An 18,743-nucleotide genomic window follows, 5' to 3' on the forward strand; every position below is an offset into this window, starting at 1 on the left:
GACCTGTACCTTGGCTGCTGTTTAAAGCATGCATCGGGAACCATGGAAACCGAAGTCCCATTTAATGCCTGCTGACTGAAACAAGATTGTGCTTTTTTTTTTTAACCATTAAATCCCCACAGGTCTCTTGTAGTCAATAAGAGAGGCGCATCCCCAGCGGTCACCGGCATGAATGAATGCACAGATCCTCTTGATCTTCCCTCCAGGAAGAGCACACACCAACTGCTGAAACTTCCTTAGCCGGAGGAAGGGTTTTTGAACCCGAAAGCTTGCTTAATAACTATTCTCCAACTATTTGGGTTGGTCTAATAAAAGAAATCAGAGTCACCCAAGGAACCTTGTCTGCCCAGATCCTCTTGAGCCACTTCCCAGGGGGGTCTCTAGTCTAGACAGTGTCTTGTTTGACTCTAACACTTCACTCTCGGGGACATTTCAGATGCAGCTAACTCAGCAGCGGGAGGGGGAGTTCCGGGGACAGCCCTTGCGGTTGCACTTACTGTCTCGCGTGCAAATTAAAGCCTGGTTCAGAGCGGAGTTGATTTCCCAGCGCTACAGGGGGCTGGACGGCCCTTCCCCCCGCGGCCCCCTCCCGCCGCGCGCGTGTTTCCGCCCGGCGCCCAAACGGCAGCGCACCGCGCGGCGGCCGGCTCGCCCTGCGGTTGGCTACCCTCGCCGCCACGTGACCGCCGCCGCCGGCCCCGATTGGCTGCTTCGGGGAGGCCGGTTTCCCAGGTGACGGGCGAGCGGCGAGCAGGCCCGGCCATGGCCAGCGTGCACGAGAGCCTGTACTTCAACCCCATGATGACCAACGGCGTGGTGCACGCCAACGTCTTCGGCATCAAGGACTGGGTCACCCCTTACAAGATGGCGCTGCTGGTGCTGCTCAGCGAGCTGGGCCGGGCGGGCGCGCAGCTCGGCCTGCTGGAGCGGCGGCGCCTCAACCGCCTGCTGCTGCCGCTGCTGCAGGTCGGCGCGCCCCGTGACAGGAAGCGGGGCCCAGCGTCCCCTCACGGACGCCCCCTGAGGGGGAGGGGGGAGTCTGTGAGCACCCCCTGAGGGGAAGGGGGCCCCCCAGCGCCCTCTGAGAGGAATGGGGGGGCCTCCAGCGTCGCCTGAGGGGAGCCGAGGGGGGATCCCAGCATTGCCTGAGGGGAGGGAGGGACTCCCATTGCCCCCTCAGCTCCCAGCGCTGCCTGAGAAACAGGGGGCTCTGCCTGAGGGGGGGGGGGGGGGGGGCGGCGCGCCCGCCTTCCCTTCCCCCCGTTTGGCTCGCCCAGGGTCCTGACATGTCGCTGTCCCGGCTGCGCAAGGCTATCGAAGAGTCGTGCCCCAACCTGGCCAGCTCCGTGCACATCAGGTAGCCTGTCCTCTGCCTGCTGCCTTGACCTGAGAGATTAACCCGGATGCCGCGCGTCCTTGTATAGCAGCTAAATCGTAGCCTGCCCGTGCGAAAGCCTTGTTGGCGCTGTTAGGTGTGACGTACGAGATAAACCCTGGCTTTTCACCTAGGAATCCATAGTGTCCAAAACGCCCTGCCCTGTTGCGGTCCAGGTCTTTGCAACAGGAGCATTGCTGTATTGTTTTTCTGTCGTCAGAAAAACGGGGGAAACTAAGGTGGCGTTTTTTCTGAGCTGCCTCGAGTCTAACGAGGTTGAGAACCGCAGCGCTCGTACTACGTGTGCGAGGCCAGTCTGCACCTAAATAAAGTATGCTGCTGCTGGCCCGGCCTGGGTCCCAACAAGTCATTTTGCTCCATGCACGGCACTTACACGGACAGGGAAGTTGAAGCAGAAGCTTCCTTTTTAAAACTTTCTTTAGCTTCGTGAATCAGGCTCTGGAGAACTATGAAAATCATACAGAGGTTTTCCATTTTTATTTTTTTTTAGTATGCAAGTTTCTCATTAGAGGTCAGTAACTTATGAGCGTGCTTGGTCAATACACTGAAGTTTTTTTTTCCTTCAGCCGCGGTTGTCAAACTGTTCCCTGGAACCCCGGGGTTCTGCAGGGGATGAAGTGAATTTGGTTTCATATTCATAAAACCTTGTGCTTTCTCTACATCTTATTTAGTTCACCTGTGAAGATGCATATCTACCCGGCATTTTCAGTAGGGTTCCAGAAAGAGATCGGGGGGTAATGGCAGAACGGGCTGGGGCAGACGGCGTGCCACCGTTGTCGGGCCGGGACACCTGGCTCCACGTCAGTTCACGTGGCCCACGGAGCCAGGGGTAGGGGATCCAGGGCGGAAGACGTGATAGGAAAGGGTTCTGTGACTTTAGGAAGTTTGGAAATCACTGCTTTAAGGACCTGTTTTCTTAGAGAATAGAGAAAATATGGAAAAGCAATATAGAGTTTATCACATTTCTCCGGTACAGAAATTATCGCTCAAACTATGTTCAGCCTGTTGCAACGTGACTCTCAGCATACATATCTTTCCAGATGAAAAAGCAATAGCGTATGAATGATTTGTGAAATGAATCCGTTATCTACAGAACAGAGAAACATTTTTCAACTAGAAATCATATAAGTGAGCTAGTAACCATTTATTGATAACTAATGTTTGGGTCTTATTCTTTCTACATCTGAGTTAAGGTAGAGTGCTTTGTGTGCGTACACATGTACATGCACAGTATGGGAAAGGGTTTTTAAAAAAGTTCCTTTCTTCTGTTTAGGATAAAATTAATGGCAGAAGGAGAATTGAAAGATATGGAACAATTTTTTGATGATCTGTCAGATTCATTTACTGGAACCGAACCAGAAGTTCACAAAACAAGTGTAGTGGGTAGGTCATTATTATTACTATACTTTGTTCAAAGAATCTGTTTGGAAAGGAAAATGTGTGCATCTTAATTTGTATATTTGAAAAACAATTACAATTCCTTTTTTTTTTGGCCAATTTTTAATAAAGCTATATAAAGATAATACAATCACATGTTTCAGGCTAACAAATAATTTTACAGCACCATCTGTGGCTGTTGCTGGTATTAGGAGTTCTATGATCAGATTTATCTGTTGAATGGGGCCTTAGGTTCATTGAAAACCTGTTTCTCTAAAGTAATGAGGCAGTAAATACCTATTTGTTGGGCTGGGGCACTGAAATAAAGCAAAATGCAAGTTTGCGCTCCTACTTGATGGCAGAACCAACACGAAAATACTACTTCCACTCCCTGATTTAAAACTCCTCGGTACCGCAGTTAGATATCATAACAAACATTTTCCTTTTATAGGTCTGTTTCTGCGCCACATGATCTTGGCATACAACAAGCTTTCATTCAGTCAGGTCTATAAACTTTATACTGCACTTCAGCAGTATTTTCAGAATGATGAGAAAAAAACTGGAATTGATGAGACTGATATGGAGCTCACAAATACTGACGAACTGGAAGGGAAAATGGAAAAAGAAGAACTTGATATACCTCTAAGGTGATTATAGAAAATATTATAAAGTCTTTCAAACCCTGCTGGACAACTAGCCAAGTTGCTTAACTCGGGATGGGCTGTTACTTACAGTGGTCTGTATTTGCTGTAATGCTACTCTGAATTAAACAAAGACATCAGTAGCCCCAGTCTCAGAGCTACATTAGGTCGGTGTTTGATGTTTAAGCTGTATCTTTGCTAGAACTAGAAATCATTTTCAGAATTGTTTCTTGAGTTGTAGATTCATGAAGTAACCAGTATTTTCATGTTGAAATCTAAAACTTAAACATATTATCTGTTAATTCTTTTTAAAGACCAGAATATTGCAGGTCATTGCAATAACCTAGATTACCGAAGGAAGGGAAGTTTGTGCCCAAAAACCTGCCTGACTTCTTCCTCAATTTTATGGTCAGTCCAGAAGAAGACATCACAAAAAAAACTTTGTCTCTAATGTCATGGTCCATTTTTTCAGACTGTTCCCAGGTAGTGTTGAAGTGGTCAGTCTAATATCCTGTTGCCACCAAGTGGTAATGCTTGTGAACTGCAACTCTTAAATCTACAATAATTCTGTTTGCAAATGTCACTGACTGTTGGCTCTAGCACTTTCCCTCACTTTGATTTAATAAATTCTCTGATTTTTCTTTAAAAAGGAAAAGAAAAAAAAGACCCATGTGCAACGACGAGGATTTTAATGAGTTAAAAATTATATCTTATGTTAAAATAGCCCTTAAGTACAATTATTTTTTCATATACACATTTAAATTATATTTGCAACTGTCAGGCTCTCCAATGAGTCTGCACTCTTCCAGCCTACCTGAAAGCTAGGAATCTAGCTAATGGGTGGTAGGAGTTTTGTTTTTGGTAGACAGCTACTTCTCTCGGCTTTCGCAGAGCAGTTTTTTGGTGGGAATTAATTTTGCTTTCTAGAGTGTCAGTGTGACTCTGTGTGCCTATCTTAGAGAGGATCAATAGCACAAAGCAGCCTTTACCTTTCATCCCAAACCTATCTTGTTCCTCTCTTAGACAAACAGTCTAAGAGCAGCAAATTAAAAAGGGATGGAGACTTGTCAGGGAGCAGCTGATGCACGTAAACTAACATCTACCTGCTCTTAACCTTTGGTCAGTGAATACTACATTGGAACAACTTAGTTCTGTTTTTTCATCCATCCCCTTTTTGACTTGCTGCAGCTTTTGTTTGCCCTTGTTCTTAGGGTTTTTACTGTTCTTCACAATAAACATAATCTCCATGTTGCTCTCAGCCCCTGTAGGCAGAAAATTAAAACTAACTCTGGTGTTAAAACTAACTCTCCATCATAATAACACGTCTGGCTTCCTTCAGACATGTATTCCATTTCACTGTCTGTTAAAACCTATGACAATGTTTGTTCCTTCTGATTGCTTTTTTCTGTCTCCTACGTGCCAGATCTAACTGTCCCTTCTCTACCCTACCAAACTTCAATCTCTGCACTCCAGGCTTCTTTTCATGCTTGATATTGTATAGTGATTGTCTGTGGAGCCTTTTTAAAGTGTGTCTTTTTCTTTTTAATCTGTAATTGGCACAGCTTTTTATAGCTTCAGGATAAGCTATTTTAATTGTCACTTTCCAATGTTTTTGTCTGTTTAACAGGGAAGAAGAAATATCTTGTGGTGGTCCTCTTTCTCAGAAGCAAGCAGAATATTTTCTTTCACAGCAGGTATGTTAGTCTTGGATACTGCTGAGCAAATATTTAAGTTAAGAGTTGTCTGTGTGTTCATGAATGATCAGCAAACATGTTTTCCTCAGACTTATTAGGAATCTATTGAATTTTATTTGTTAGCTGCTCACTGTGAGACCCTGAAAGTGAAACTAAGTGGCCATGCAAAGCACATGGCATGACTGAGTTCCTTGATGTTGAGTGCTGCTCAGTTTAGTTTCTAGTGTTACTGTTTATATCCAAAAATTCAAAATTTATGTTCAGTGAAACACTTGCCAGAACATCTACCTGCAGGAAAGAATAAATATTGGCTGAAACTAAAAGTCTGAATTATATGAAGTCTTGTGACTTTAGCAGCTTGTACCAATTTGCTATTACTAAAAAAAAGCATACAAAACTTAACATACATTTAAAGAAATAAAAATAATTGTTAAATGTTATTGGGCTTTTTGTCATCATCAGCCAGGTCTTGCTGGAATGCTGTTTTTTACATTGCTTCACTTTGTTACAAATTTGATTTACACTACAGCAGAATTGCATTTTCTCTTCATTCTAGATTTTTGTCTTATTTAAATTACCACACAGTATTTATATCTTATGTATATAAACTGTCATTTTTTCCCTATCTGAGACGCACAGTAGTCACTGATTTAACTGAAACTTGGAGTCTTATTCTTGTTCATTTAACTTTACCAGATTAACTGGAATCTTTCTCTTGCTTTTCCTGGGTTTGTTTGATTTGGGTTTTTTTATAGTGCCCCCCCCTCCCTCTTAAAAAAAACAACACTAAAATGTTTAGTTTTTTAGTCTGAATCTTTTTATGAACAGATGGATATACCAAAGCGTGTGTCCACCTCTCCATTTCCACCCCCGCTTCCAAAGAACGTAAAAAGCATACTTGATTTTTCATAGAGTTGATCTGTACGTGAACCTGCAACAGTGCGGGGTGGGGGTGATTGCAGTATTTTTTATGTATGCAATAAAAATATCAAATGAAAAAAAATCTTTTCAGTGTGGTTCTTAATAGTATAATTTTTAGTGCATTTAATTCTCTGAATTCTTTCCTTGGTTATTTGATTCTTGTGAGATTATTTAATACATGGGTGTCAAAGTTCTGGCCTGAGAAGCCCCCTTATCCAGCCCTAGGTGCTGGTCTTGGGTCTCATAGCTGACCCATGCAGCATGTGCCAGGCTGGCCCTGCAGCAATGCTTGTGCAATGTGTGGTGCCTCCCACGGCCAGTCTGGGGCCTGTCCAGTGAGCATCTTGGACTAGCTGTAATGTGCACAGTGTGCAGTACAATTCCAGAGTGGCTGGAGAATGCAACAGACATGGCGTATATCCCAGAATGGTCGGAACAGGCACCATATGCATCATGGGGCCCATAGCAGGCACCACAGGCTCTGGATCCAACATGTGGGGTGAGGGATGGAGTCTGTGGGCCCAGTCCAGCCCACAGACTGGCCCTGTACCACTCATTTAGCCTGTGGAGCCAGATGACAGGTGTTACTGATTTAAAGGAATTTCAGTTCAAAGAGTTTCTTTAGTTGTTGATTTGATTTTGGGCTTGGAAAGCTGTTTAACCTGAAAATGTGGGGCTTACTTTTATTCAGGGTGACACATAATCAGAACCATGTAGCATATTAAATAAGAGGTTCAATGCATTAAGTTACCAGAGACGCAAGCTGAATTATTCTTAATCTACTCCCTGATCGCTCCCACAGTGCTGTCCAAGTGACTATGGTCATTTTAAAGGTGAATGATTTAATATGACTTAGAGTAGAATTGCCTTTGGCAATATTTAAACATGACTGTAGGTGTAGTTTATGACACCTTCTTTGATTGGTTATGTAGTTAGAAAGATGAGAAATGGCTAACAATGTAATCTTGATATTTGCACTTCCCCAATCTTAGTTACCTAGTGACAATTTCTATTTTTATTCCAGGCTTCTTTATTAAAGAACGATGAGACAAAGGCTCTTACTCCAGCAGCACTGCAAAAAGAACTCAATAATTTGTTAAAATTCAATCCCGACTTTGCTGAAGCAGTAAGTGTATCTTCCCTTCAACCAAAATGCACATAGGGCAATTCTTTTGTATTTCTAAAATACAATTTATTTCTGGGGACTTTTGTACACCAGAATAAAGTGCTTAAGTTTTATCTAATAGTTTTGTATGTTAATATGGTGTTTCAGAATAGAAATCCTGAAGACACTGTCAAATTCAGCAGGGTGTTACAGTAGTCATTTAACTTCAAACAAGAGTAGTCCTGTTGGCTTCTTTAAGACTGTACAAGTGTATGCATGTAAGCACGTGCTTATGCTCCCTGCCGAACTGAACTGAGACTTGTCCTTCTGACACTAAGCTGTCTTGAGTAATTTAAAGAGTTATGTCCCTACATTTTTAGTAAAAAGACTGAGACATTGGTATTGGTGGAGTGTATACTGGGCATTGATTTCTTGTGAGACCCAGAAGTGAATTGCATACATGTATTCTGGACAGTAAAAACAAAATGTAGTTGCCAAAGTAATGCTCATTCTAGGCCTGTGCTGCCTCTTTTGCACGGTTCCTGGTCAAACGTGCTCCTGTTTGCAAAATAACCCTCCCCTCCAGCTCAGAAGCTTTTTTTTGAGTGAGATATCATGAAAAAAGTAATTTCAAAGAGCATGTCGTTAGTTCTGTTTTTAATTAAAGCTGACTTTGCTTTAAATTTTAGCATTATTTAAGCTACTTAAATAGTCTAAGAGTTCAAGATGTCTTCAGTTCAACACACAGCCTCCTTCATTATTTTGACCGTTTGATTCTCACTGGAGCAGAAAGCAAAAGTAATGGCGATGAAGGCTATGGCCGAAGTTTGAGATATGCTGCACTTAATCTAGCTGCACTGCATTGTCGGTTTGGCCACTAGTAAGTTAATTCATCTTTCTGATTGATTAAAAATAAATAAAAACAAGTTGCTACATCTGCTAGATGGACCTTTTCGTATGCTCTGAAAGTCAGTTGGGGCTGGGGAGGAGCATTCTGTAGTTCAGGGGCAAATGAAGGGGGACTGGCTTGGGAACTTTCTTGGAATCTTGGGCTGATTCTGATTTCCTTGTGGTCTCACGAAGAAATGAGAACGACGCTAAGGCTAGAGGTTCTTTTGATGTCTATTACAGTTGACATAAAAAGCCTTAGCATCTTTCTTTTTATTTCTAGTTCTTTTTATGTCTAGTTGCAGATCTACTACCCTGGGAAATTATTGCAGTTGTTTCCCAGGGTGGTAGATCTTTTACTTCACTTATCAGATGCAGGTCAGCAGGTAAGTGCTTATGTATCAGTTGAGATGTAAGTGCAGCTGCCCTCCTGTTACACTCAAACCAGCACTGGTTTGGGTAATTTGTGAAGAGGTCATTAGGATTTTAAAACAATGCTTTAATAATAAATAGAAAAAAAGCCTCTGGGCTACCAGTGTGCAAAGATAGTGATGGAAAGAGCTGGGTCAGGTAGATTGGAAGTAGAAACCCTCTATACCTGGGCATGCATTGCATCTATCAAAATAGTATCTGAAGTGCCTTTTGAACATGTATGTGTGATGGGAATCCTGGTAAGGGGCAAAAACTTGTAGATTCCGTTCTTGGTGAGAGAACCTTGTCTTAAAGCTAACACGGAAGTGGATTTAAGGAAATGCTGTCTTGTCTAACCTGTTTAATCAGAGCTCGCTTTGAAATAAGATACGCATAATTTAGATTAACATTATTCTCTTTTTATAATGCTGTATAAGATGTTAATGAAATATTAATGCTTTCTGTGTTTTGATTTGCTGATAGTCAACAGGCTGAGCTTGCTCTTCAGGAAGCCATCAGAATTGCACAGGAGTCCAATGATCATGTTTGCTTGCAGCATTGTTTGGTAAGACAGCCATGCTTTAAAGGGAGATAAATGGCCTGTCGTAGCCATCTGTCTCTCAACTCAATTAGACTTTTGATGTATTTGCTGTAGCTGGGTCTAGCGTTTGGCAGTAATTAAATGTCACTTCCCCACCTTGGGATGATGCTTTGGTTGTTAGTGCCGTAAGCAGTAAATCTGGGTGAGCTATCCTTGAAGCAGTGAACTTCAACGTACTAACTGGAACTTTCTGAATGGGCATCGTGCACCCCAAATCATGCAATGCTGGGAAATTTATTTTCGCACTTTTAAGAGGTCTGTTCAAGATAAGTCATAGAAGCTTGTTTTCAAGCTCCCCTCTGTGCAGTGATTATGTGTAAATCTCCCATCCAGCCAATGACAAGGGAAAGAATTAAGTGCTTCTTTCTCTAGAAAGACACTGTCTGACTAGATGAAGCTTTTATTTTACCGTTTTGTAGATTCTGAAATTTAGCTTTTCTAAGCAGTATGTTGTTTTGAGGTAGGAGTAAAAGCTTCTCATAGTTTGCAGCAGTGAATAAACTCCAGTTAGGTTAATTGTGTCAGTGTCTCAGATGTGTAACAGTATAATAGTTTCTACGTTTTTACTCTGAAATCTCCAGTGTTGGCCACTGTTGCAGCCAGAACTCCAGGCCAAACAGAACACTGGTCTTTTCTGCTGTGTCAGTTCTTAATGCAGGTTCCATTTTTATGTGACTTCTAGAAGTTTGTATTGCAATGAGATTTGTACCCTTCTTAATAGATGCCTGAAAATGTTTTGTATTATATTAAGCAGCATATCTCTGCAATGACATTTAACTTCTTTTCTAAACAGAGTTGGCTATACATCTTGGAGCAGCAGAGTTCAGATAGCTGTGTTCTGTTAGAACACTCTGTGAAAAAAGCTGTTCACTTTGGATTGCCTGTAAGTCTCCTGTTTTGTTTCAAAATCTGTCTCTTTCTCTCCCTTTAAACATTCATGACCTGGCATGGGAGGCAGAAAATGAACATAAGACTGTGTAGTGAGCAGGCTGCCTTGCAAGATCTGAGGATCCAGTCTGTAACTTCAGATTGCTAGGGCTGAGGAAGAAAAATCCGGATGAGGCAGGGAGCAGATGGGACAAGGGAGAGGGAGCTAATCATATAGCTGGTATGCAGAGTGCAGGAGGTCTGATCAGTATTTGGGGGAGTGAGGAAAAAGAGGGAAAGCTCTAGAAGCAGAGCATAATCATTGGAAGGATTCAACTTGAACCCCTTCCCTCCCACCACCTGTTCCACTATGGAATGGGAGCCTAGAGTATCCCTTTCATCCCTTAACAAGGTGACATTCATATTGTTACATATGGAGAAAGGTGGAAGTTTTGATAACTTATTCTTTCTGCTTTGTTAGACTTTGTTGCCTGGCAGCTTTACCGTCCTAATTTTGTTTTTCCATCCCTCCTAGTACCTAGCTTCCCTGGGAATACAATCCTTGGTCCAGCAAAGAGCTTTTGCAGGGAAGACTGCCAACAAGCTAATGGATGCCTTAAAGGACTCTGATCTGTTGCATTGGAAACACAGCCTGTCAGAGCTTATTGACATTAGTATAGCACAGAAAACTGCCATTTGGAGATTATATGGTCGCAGGTATTTTCTCTCACCAAAGTCTAGTTCTGCTGCTTATAGTAGTTTGTTACCGTTGTAAGCAAGTGATGCTCTTGTTGACTTCTTGACAACCGTACAAGTGACTGCTTCTCTTCAGTGTGCTAAGTGAGGCATCAACAGATGCTGGGGCTGGTTCTTCCTGGTCCTGCTCATTTAACTCCTATGTTAGAAGATAGATTTCATCATCCTCTTATAGCTGTAATTTTAATTTCCTTGTTTATTCAGCCTTAGCCAGACAAAAAGCTTCTGTATGTGAATGCTTTGATGTGGATTTATGGTCTTTTCATGAGCACTTTCAGGCCTTGCATAGTTTGGAATTCCGGGGGGAAGGAGGGGAAATAGTTTAGCTTTTGTTTTATGGCTCGAGCATAGATTAGAACTACTGCATGAAAGTAAATTATGGTTTTCCTCTCTCTAGCACCATGGCTCTTCAACAAGCGCAGACGCTGCTGAGCATGAACAGTTTGGAATCTGTAAATGTGGGTGTCCAGCAGAATAATACGGAATCCTTTGCTGTAGTGTTGTGTCACCTGGCTGAGCTACATGCAGAGCAGGTGAGCTTCATAGTTAATTGCACAAAAAAAAGTTTGCAGGGGCAAGTGGGGATGCTTCACAGGCCTGTGGCAAGCTGAGTGACATGTGGCAAGGTGTGTGTATTTAGAGTTATTTTTCCTATCTCCAGCCTACATGGATGAGGTGGAAGGAAATCTTAGTATTTTTCTCTTAGCAACTTCTTGTTTCTAGGGGGGTTAATTTTGTCTTAAGGAGCGCTTGCATGCTTATCACAGTGCTGTTTCTCTGTTGTAGGGCTACTTTGCAGCTGCTTCTGAAATATTGAAACACTTGAAGGAAAGATTTCCTCCCAATAGTCAGCATTCACAGGTAACCTGTGGTCTATACTACTTAAAAAATAATAATAAAAAAAAAGTTGTGCGCCAAGTTTGTGTCTGTGGCAGAAGGATCAGAATTCCCCTTCATCCTAATTCCTTCTGTACTTCATCTGTATAAACTGTGTTTAGAGCACATTTGAATAGTCTCCACATAAATCCTCTCACTAATGGGGAAGCCACAAATTCACGCATAGATTTGAAAGCTATGAAAATTAACTATGTCACCATTTGAGTGGGGAGGGATTTTCGTCAACATCTTGGATTGAAAAGCAGTGTTTATCATTTTTTCCATGCCTTCTATTCCTATGCAGACTCTGCAACGTTTTTTAACTCATAATACATAAGGGGTATTAGATCTTGAAACACATTCTAGTTTCTGCACTGTAAAAGGAGTTCTATTTCTTCAAAACAACAAATGAAGACGTATTTGTACTGCTTCTCCAGTAAATAAAAGGGTAGTCAGCTGTGTTTAAAAGTAGCATATGTGTTTCATTTTTGGATCACAAAATGCATGTACGCCACTATTTATGCCTGGACCTTCTCTGTTTAGCTGTGGATGCTGTTTGATCAGAAAATACAGTTTGATAGAGCCATGAATGATGGCAGATACCACATTGCTGATTCTCTTGTGGCAGGAATTACAGCACTTAATAGCATCGAAGGAGTGTACAGGTAAGAAACCACAAACCTGCAGAATAGCATTTAATAATATCCGATTAAAATCTTTAACAATGAAATACAATGCTTGCTGGGAATAAAATGTTTACCTACACATCACTTTCTACTGGTTGCTATATAATGCTTTTTGCCTAGTTCTGCTGTAAGTATACTAATATATAGTGTATTTTGATAATACCATTCTATCCATTCCACTAGGGCTTTGAAGCACTGGCTAGCTTAGTGGCTATAAAATGCTTTAACTGGTGTAGCATTACCTAAACATGAATGTATACATTGTAGGTCTGCTGCTTTCAGAATGTATCAATGTGTCCATTTAAAATCAAAGTGTAATTCTGGATTTGTATGAAATCATCAGGAGACCAAAAGCCTATCTCTGTCTGCAGTGTGACTCTGTGCAAGATTGCGTTGCCTCAGCTTTGGTTTTCCTATCTAAAATGGGGGAGGGCCCCCATTTTCCTTCCATAAAGGGTGCTTAAAGTATGTGTTGAGTTTTCTGGAACAAATGTGTGCTTATAAGGACTAAGTCTTGTTTATACAAAACATCTTTGCCTGCTCCAAAGTGTAGTTATGAAACAATTCTACCCAAGCATGTGCAAGTGTGGGAGGAGAGCTCTAACATACCGGCGTGCATTATAGTGCACCCAGCAGCAGAACTGAGACCAAAATATAGAAATCTGGTAAGTTTTTATTTGTCTTGAATTGCAGAAAGGCCATTGTATTGAAAGCCCAAAACCAGATGTCAGAGGCACACAAACTCTTACAGAAACTGTTGACACACTGCCAGAAGATAAAGAATACTGAGATGGTGATCAGGTAGGAAAAACATGGAATAGTACTTGACACTGATTTAACCTCAGCAGCCATAACTGGGACAGTTTGGGCACCTATAGACATGCAGCGAGTCTGCTCTGATGCGCTGTGATTATAGCGTATCAGAGCAGACTTGATTAATCGAGTCTGCTGGAAAGTTCCTTGTTCAAACTTTAGTTAAGCGCCTCCGCCACCAGTTTTCAGTGCAGGGATCCTGATACATGTGACTTCCCTCCTCCCCCCGCTCCCGTATGTGTAAATGCCCATGAATTCATTAATCTGTAGATGATCACTGCTTGGACTAGGAAATATTTCCATCTTTAATAAACTTTGTTGGTAGTATTTCATTTTACTACCATAGAAATGGAAACAATCACTGCTCAGCTGAATGAACTTGCTGTTTGTAACTGTTTTTAAAGCAAATGATTTGGAAATAGTACCTAATCATGCATCTCTGTACTCAAGAGACTGAAAGCTTTTGTATTTGGAACAGTCTATGATAGCTTCCATCATCATGAACAATGCAATTTATGTATCTGTATTTTAAATTGTGAATGATGTGAAAGTTACATTTGTTTTCAGCATTTTGGGTATTTTTGAGATTTAACGATATTGTAGAGCTCAAATCTAGTCATCAACACTTCTTTTTTGCATCCCTTTCCCTTCCTCCCCCCCCAACCAGCACCAAACTGAAAGAAGCATCAGGTAGTGAAACTTCCACGAGTTTCCAAGTTGAGAGTTTTTGGAGCTACAGTTTCCCTTAAGGGCAAAGAAGAGAAGGAAAGGTCCATGAAAAGGAAATTATTTTTTATTTAAAATAAGACTAGCTTAAAAAAAATCTGTTTAAGTATTACTTCTTACAATAGTATTAAATGTTATCTTAAAAAGGGAATGCCACTAACTGACAAAATATTTTGTTGCACACTTGGTATTGTAAAGGAAAAATATCATTATGGGTAGATAACACGCTGCTGTTTGTCTCTGATGTCCTGAGGGAAACATTTGAAGTTTTACATGAAAATAGTGGCTTTTTTTTTTCTCTCCTCCCTCCCACAACCCTGGCCCTCATCAGCGTACTTCTGTCAACAGCAGAACTCTATTGGAGATCTTCATGTCATACAATTGCACTCCCTGTCCTGCTCCAGGCTCTTGCTCTTTCTCGAGAATACAGTCTACAGTATTTGGCCTCTGAAACTGTCCTGAATTTGGCTTTCTCTCAGGTAGGTTTGAGTCCTGATTTCACAGGCTCCTAAATTTAAGCTGTAGATTCAGCTACCATTGCTACTGCTCTTTGGATTTTAAGAATTTTAATGTGGCAGGATTATTCAGTTGTTGATTTGCATGTCTAAAATCTTTCAGGAAAATGTATGAAAACTGTGTTCATTTATCATGTCTTCAGTTTCAGCATGTTACACTCACATTTCATGAATTGTTGCTGCCTTCCCTTCTATTGATAGCCAATAAACTGATATAAAAACTTCACATAAGCACAAGGCACTGACACTGGAATTTAATACTAGTTAAAGGCTGTGTGCGCACTGGACAGATGGGGGTTCTGGTTGCCGGTCGTGTGGAAGGAGTATTTAATAAGGAGTTTTCTTGTTCCTACTGTCATTTGCTCTAGCATCTCCTTCTGTTAATGAGCTTTGATTTTAAAAGAAGATTGTAGGGAGAACCTAAAAACCTTCTCTGCACTGATATACATACATTGACTTATCTGAACATGGATGTGGCATGCAAGTGGCTTGTGTTTCCTCCAGAAGAAGCTGCTATTTTCAGTGGACACCTGTTTCAGTGTTTTTCTCTTTCAGCTGATTCTTGGTATTCCTGAACAAGCTCTGAATATTCTGCATATGGCGATAGAGCCAATTTTGGCTCATGGGGCAGTACTGGACAAAGGCTGTGCCATGTTCTTGGTGGCCAAATGTCAGGTTGCTTCTGCAACTTCCTATACTCCCCAGAAGAAGGCAGAAGGTAGAGTGAAGAATAATTCTATTTATACTTTTTTCACTTTTGAATGGACTGCAAACAAGTATAGATACTTGGGTCTCAATAATATATTTCAAGACAATATTACATGGCAGGATCAGGGCCTAGGTCTGGACTAAAAATTCTGTAAATACTGAATCTTTTTTACAAGGTCAATAGAGCCTTGCTTATCTGCACAATTTGCTCACACCTTGCAGCAAAACTTGAAAAGCGGGGGCTGTAGTTGAATGGAATTGTTGCTAAGAGACCATTATTTTTTTTTCAAAAGAAATTATAGAATGTCTTCTAGTATGTCTTGAACTTGCTAATTTAGAACATTCAGTAATTCATAATGGGATCCCCAGGAACAGGGTTATATTGCATGTAGTTTTTACTTTACCACTATTTTAAATACTGGACTTCCTCTCCCTTTTGACAGCTCTGGAATCGGCTATCCTGAATCTAAATGAAGCCAAGGTTTATTTTGTGAAAGTGGACTGCAGAGAACAACTCAGAGATGTTCTTTATTTTCAGGCCAGACTCTTTCACACCTTGGGCAGGATGCAAGAAAGAAACAAATGTGCTATGCTCTTCCGTCAACTGCACCAGGAGCTGCCTGCTCATGGGGTCCCATTAATAAATGCTTTTAAGTGAGGTATTTAAAGCTGAGTTTTGTTTCGTTGTTCCTGACTGTTTTTTCCTCCCTTTTTCAAGCATTTTTATTATGTTCAGTCATTGCGGTTTTGGAAATAACTGCCAATAAACTGTTCTTCTGCTTAACAAACTTGTGTTCTGCTTATAATGAATGGTGAAAAGTTTGCAACCATCTCACTTCTACGCTTTAGACACAAAAGACTACATTTTTCTTTATTTACAAATACTGTACCTTCAGTGATACAAAGTAGCACTACTTGGTCAATAGTAAAGAATGTACAAAGTATTCCTATTGTTACTAATAGGAGTTGCACACTGAATGTAAGATTTATAAATGCAAACAGCATAAAGAAATTAGTGTATAATTTGTAGATATGAGCTCAGCTGCCTTGTGCTAATGTTAACTTCTCTGATTGTGGAATTACATTTAAAATATGTTCATGTACTTGCATTTCACCTGTTTATGGGCACTTGTTAACATCTGGAAACTACTGGTATTGGCAGAAGGGAAAACATAGAAACCTATTGATGCTACTAACCGTCTTGAATTTAGAAACATCCCTGTGCAAAGCATAGTGGGAAGAAATAAAACATGGTAAAATTCATTTTGGTGCAAGAAGGAACCTGTATCAGTTTAAACAAATATTTTATTGCACACACATTAATAAGCATCCTTGAGAAGCAGTGGGAGGGTGTGTACACATGACTTGCTTATGTCTGACTGAACTAAGACAACCCCAACTTGGAGCCTAGTTCATTACCAGTGATCTGTGGGAGTTGGGTCCTACCAATAACAACCTTTAAAATTAATCTTTTGTTGAACTGCATATATGTATGTATAAGCTCAGTGTACATGCATGTGGCTTACCTGCAGTGCATGGCAGATGCACACTTGCATTGGAGGGAGAGGAGGCAGCATGATCTAGGGAGTGCATTGCACTGCACTGCACTGCACTGCACTCAGTTTGGGAGACCTAGGTGTTATTCTTGGCTTTTTATTCTGTGCTTCTACCTAAGGATTCTGCTGCTGGAGGTTAAGAACTAACTGTTGCTAATCACCACAAGTAAGACGAGAACTTAAACTCCTGGTTCTTGCAGTTACTCACATCTATAACACCATACATCAAGACTTGCCAGCTTAATTCCATGTAGTCTAGTTTTGCTGTACACATCACCTAAATGCATCTGCCTTGCGCTGCAGATGCTGTCTGATAACCCAGTCTCTCAAAACTAAAACAGCAGCTGTGTTTCAAACGGTATAAAGGGGATTGGTTTCACACAGGAGCCTTTCCAGGATCTCTTTGCAATCAGTGCTTTGGCCACTGACCTCCTTCCACTTACACTAATCAATCCCTTTCATGGGATTGATTAACCCTCAGTCTAATCCCATTAAACAGTTTGGAGCACCTCCTAGTATATGCTTTTATAAGTCAGTTTGATTTCTCAGCTATAATAGTTAAAAGCTGCTTGTCAAAATATGACAGCCGCAATAAAAATTGGCCTGGCTGCCTGCTAAGCTGAATTACTGGTATTGTGACATGGGAATGGGGGAAAGTCTAAGCTCTTGAAACAATGCCTCCGAAGGGGCCTGAAAGCAAAGCTAATGCAGCCACACTGTTGGCTCGGCATAGGAAGTCACTCTGAAGCTCACCTGTATTTCCAAATGAGGTGTTCACGCTGGGACACTTGATTGGATCTTTTACAGTTTAACCAACTTCTAAATGTTATTTTAAATGGGGAATGTTTGACAAGAAAATAAGTAACTTTTAAAATTAACAAAGCAGGGAGAAGACATTATGAAGGGCTGGTGCCAGACTTGGGAGTCGTAGGGGGTATTTTATGATGTGATTACCTGGTATAGTTGCACTAATGGAAATAGGAAAAGTTCATAAACAACTGCTGTTGGCTGGTTTAATAATTTAAAGGATGGCTCCTTAGCGAAATAACTCTCTGTTTTGTAGTTCCCTTTATCTGATGGTCTTGGAAGCGCTTTGCAACCATTTTAATAAAGCTTCAGCAGATCCTCAGCAGGAGAGGTAAGCAAGAGATTGCAAGGGCCAAGCTGTGGCTGACAATCTTTGCATAATTAGCAGTGTGTGTGGAAGAGGGAGGGTGTTTAAAACATTTTGATAATGTACAAAACAATCTTGCCTCTGTTCTTTTTATATTATCTGTGTTTTGGCATTTATGGCATTATCATTTTCGTAAGCAGGTTTAATTATGTTTCATTAAAGTGAAGTGCATGTAGAAAGTGCCACCAGGTGCTGCCAAGTTCTAAGCAACTGTCCAGTGACAAAATGTCAGTGAATGCACACTGCTGAAGTCTCCAGTGACCTACAGTAGACTGTACGTGGTTACGATGCTTGTGCCTTTAAATCTGTTGATGGCCAAAGAAGCTGTAGGTGGAAGAGATTTGCAGGACTGGGACCCTGTTCCAGTCCCTCTCTTACCATGACTTTTGCTCTGCTATGATGAGATCTAAACTGTTTCTTAAAAATATGGTCTATTCTGGCACTTTGGGGAGACTGGGTCTGGGTAACAATTCATCCGTTCCCAAATGTCGCTGGCTGGAAGCTGGGGTCAGAGGCTTCCATACTTGCGGTGCTCAGCGCTCTGTGCGGGCTGGCGTCCAGGTGTCCTGGCTCTAACACTGGCACTTTTTGGGGGGTCCTGGGGTGTCTCAGAGAGGCCTTTTGGAGCACTGAGAGGGGGTGAGGCGGGATGCCGCGGGGGCTGCCTAGACCTGGACCCAACCCCTGCTAAATGCTCGGTGGCTGCAGTCCGGTTGCCCCAGGTGGCAGCTGCGGGCGGTTGGACACGGGTTGCCGGTCTCCCTCGCAGTCGTGCAGCGGGCTAAGCCTTGCTGGGCTTGAAGCTGCGCTTGCTCCCATCCCTGCCGGCCGAGAGCAGCGGGGGTGCAGCCCAGGCCCTGCTGCAGCCGGGCTGCGGCGGGGCTGAGCAGCACCATGCTCCGGCTTCCCGCGCCGCGCCACTGCCGCCCGGCAGCAAAATTGAAAGCAGCGAGCTGGGCGGTGGGGAGGCCTGCGCAGCCCGCACATCTGGGCCGCGCCAGTCTGACTCGGGCTTTCTGGGCCGGAAAAGCT

General features: G+C 42.0%; 1 protein-coding gene across 4 annotated transcripts; it reads left to right on the top strand.

Annotated features, from left to right (window-relative positions):
• Positions 1 to 711: 711 nt before the first annotated feature.
• ANAPC5 (anaphase promoting complex subunit 5) lies at positions 712 to 15,787 on the top strand. 4 transcript variants are annotated; one of them, XM_025199296.1, is made up of 17 exons: positions 712 to 966; positions 1,278 to 1,357; positions 2,670 to 2,779; positions 3,225 to 3,420; positions 5,042 to 5,108; positions 7,054 to 7,155; positions 7,824 to 8,014; positions 8,917 to 8,998; positions 9,828 to 9,917; positions 10,437 to 10,618; positions 11,055 to 11,190; positions 11,444 to 11,518; positions 12,077 to 12,198; positions 12,913 to 13,020; positions 14,042 to 14,237; positions 14,829 to 14,991; positions 15,425 to 15,787. In XM_025199296.1, the coding sequence occupies exons 1-17, from the start codon at positions 763 to 765 to the stop codon at positions 15,637 to 15,639; spliced, it is 2,319 nt and encodes a 772-aa protein (XP_025055081.1). In that variant the 5' UTR covers positions 712 to 762; the 3' UTR covers positions 15,640 to 15,787. The 4 variants fall into 4 exon arrangements, with proteins under 4 accessions (XP_025055081.1, XP_006015262.1, XP_025055084.1 ...); XM_006015200.3 differs by having other exon boundaries at positions 14,090 to 14,237; positions 15,425 to 15,786; XM_025199299.1 differs by lacking the exon at positions 14,829 to 14,991 and having other exon boundaries at positions 15,520 to 15,787.
• The last annotated feature ends 2,956 nt before the right edge of the window (positions 15,788 to 18,743 follow it).

This window comes from Alligator sinensis, unplaced genomic scaffold (assembly GCF_000455745.1).
Source record: "Alligator sinensis unplaced genomic scaffold, ASM45574v1 scaffold628_2, whole genome shotgun sequence".
Lineage (NCBI taxonomy): Eukaryota > Metazoa > Chordata > Crocodylia > Alligatoridae > Alligator > Alligator sinensis.

Excerpts from the sequence above, each read along its gene's own strand:
- ANAPC5 (XM_025199296.1), top strand. The coding sequence starts at position 763 with ATGGCCAGCGTGCACGAGAGCCTGTACTTCAACCCCATGATGACCAAC. Across the intron at positions 7,156-7,823 it reads ATCCCGACTTTGCTGAAGCA|CATTATTTAAGCTACTTAAA; the intron begins GTAAGTGTATCT and ends TTTAAATTTTAG. Across the intron at positions 12,199-12,912 it reads AGCATCGAAGGAGTGTACAG|AAAGGCCATTGTATTGAAAG; the intron begins GTAAGAAACCAC and ends CTTGAATTGCAG.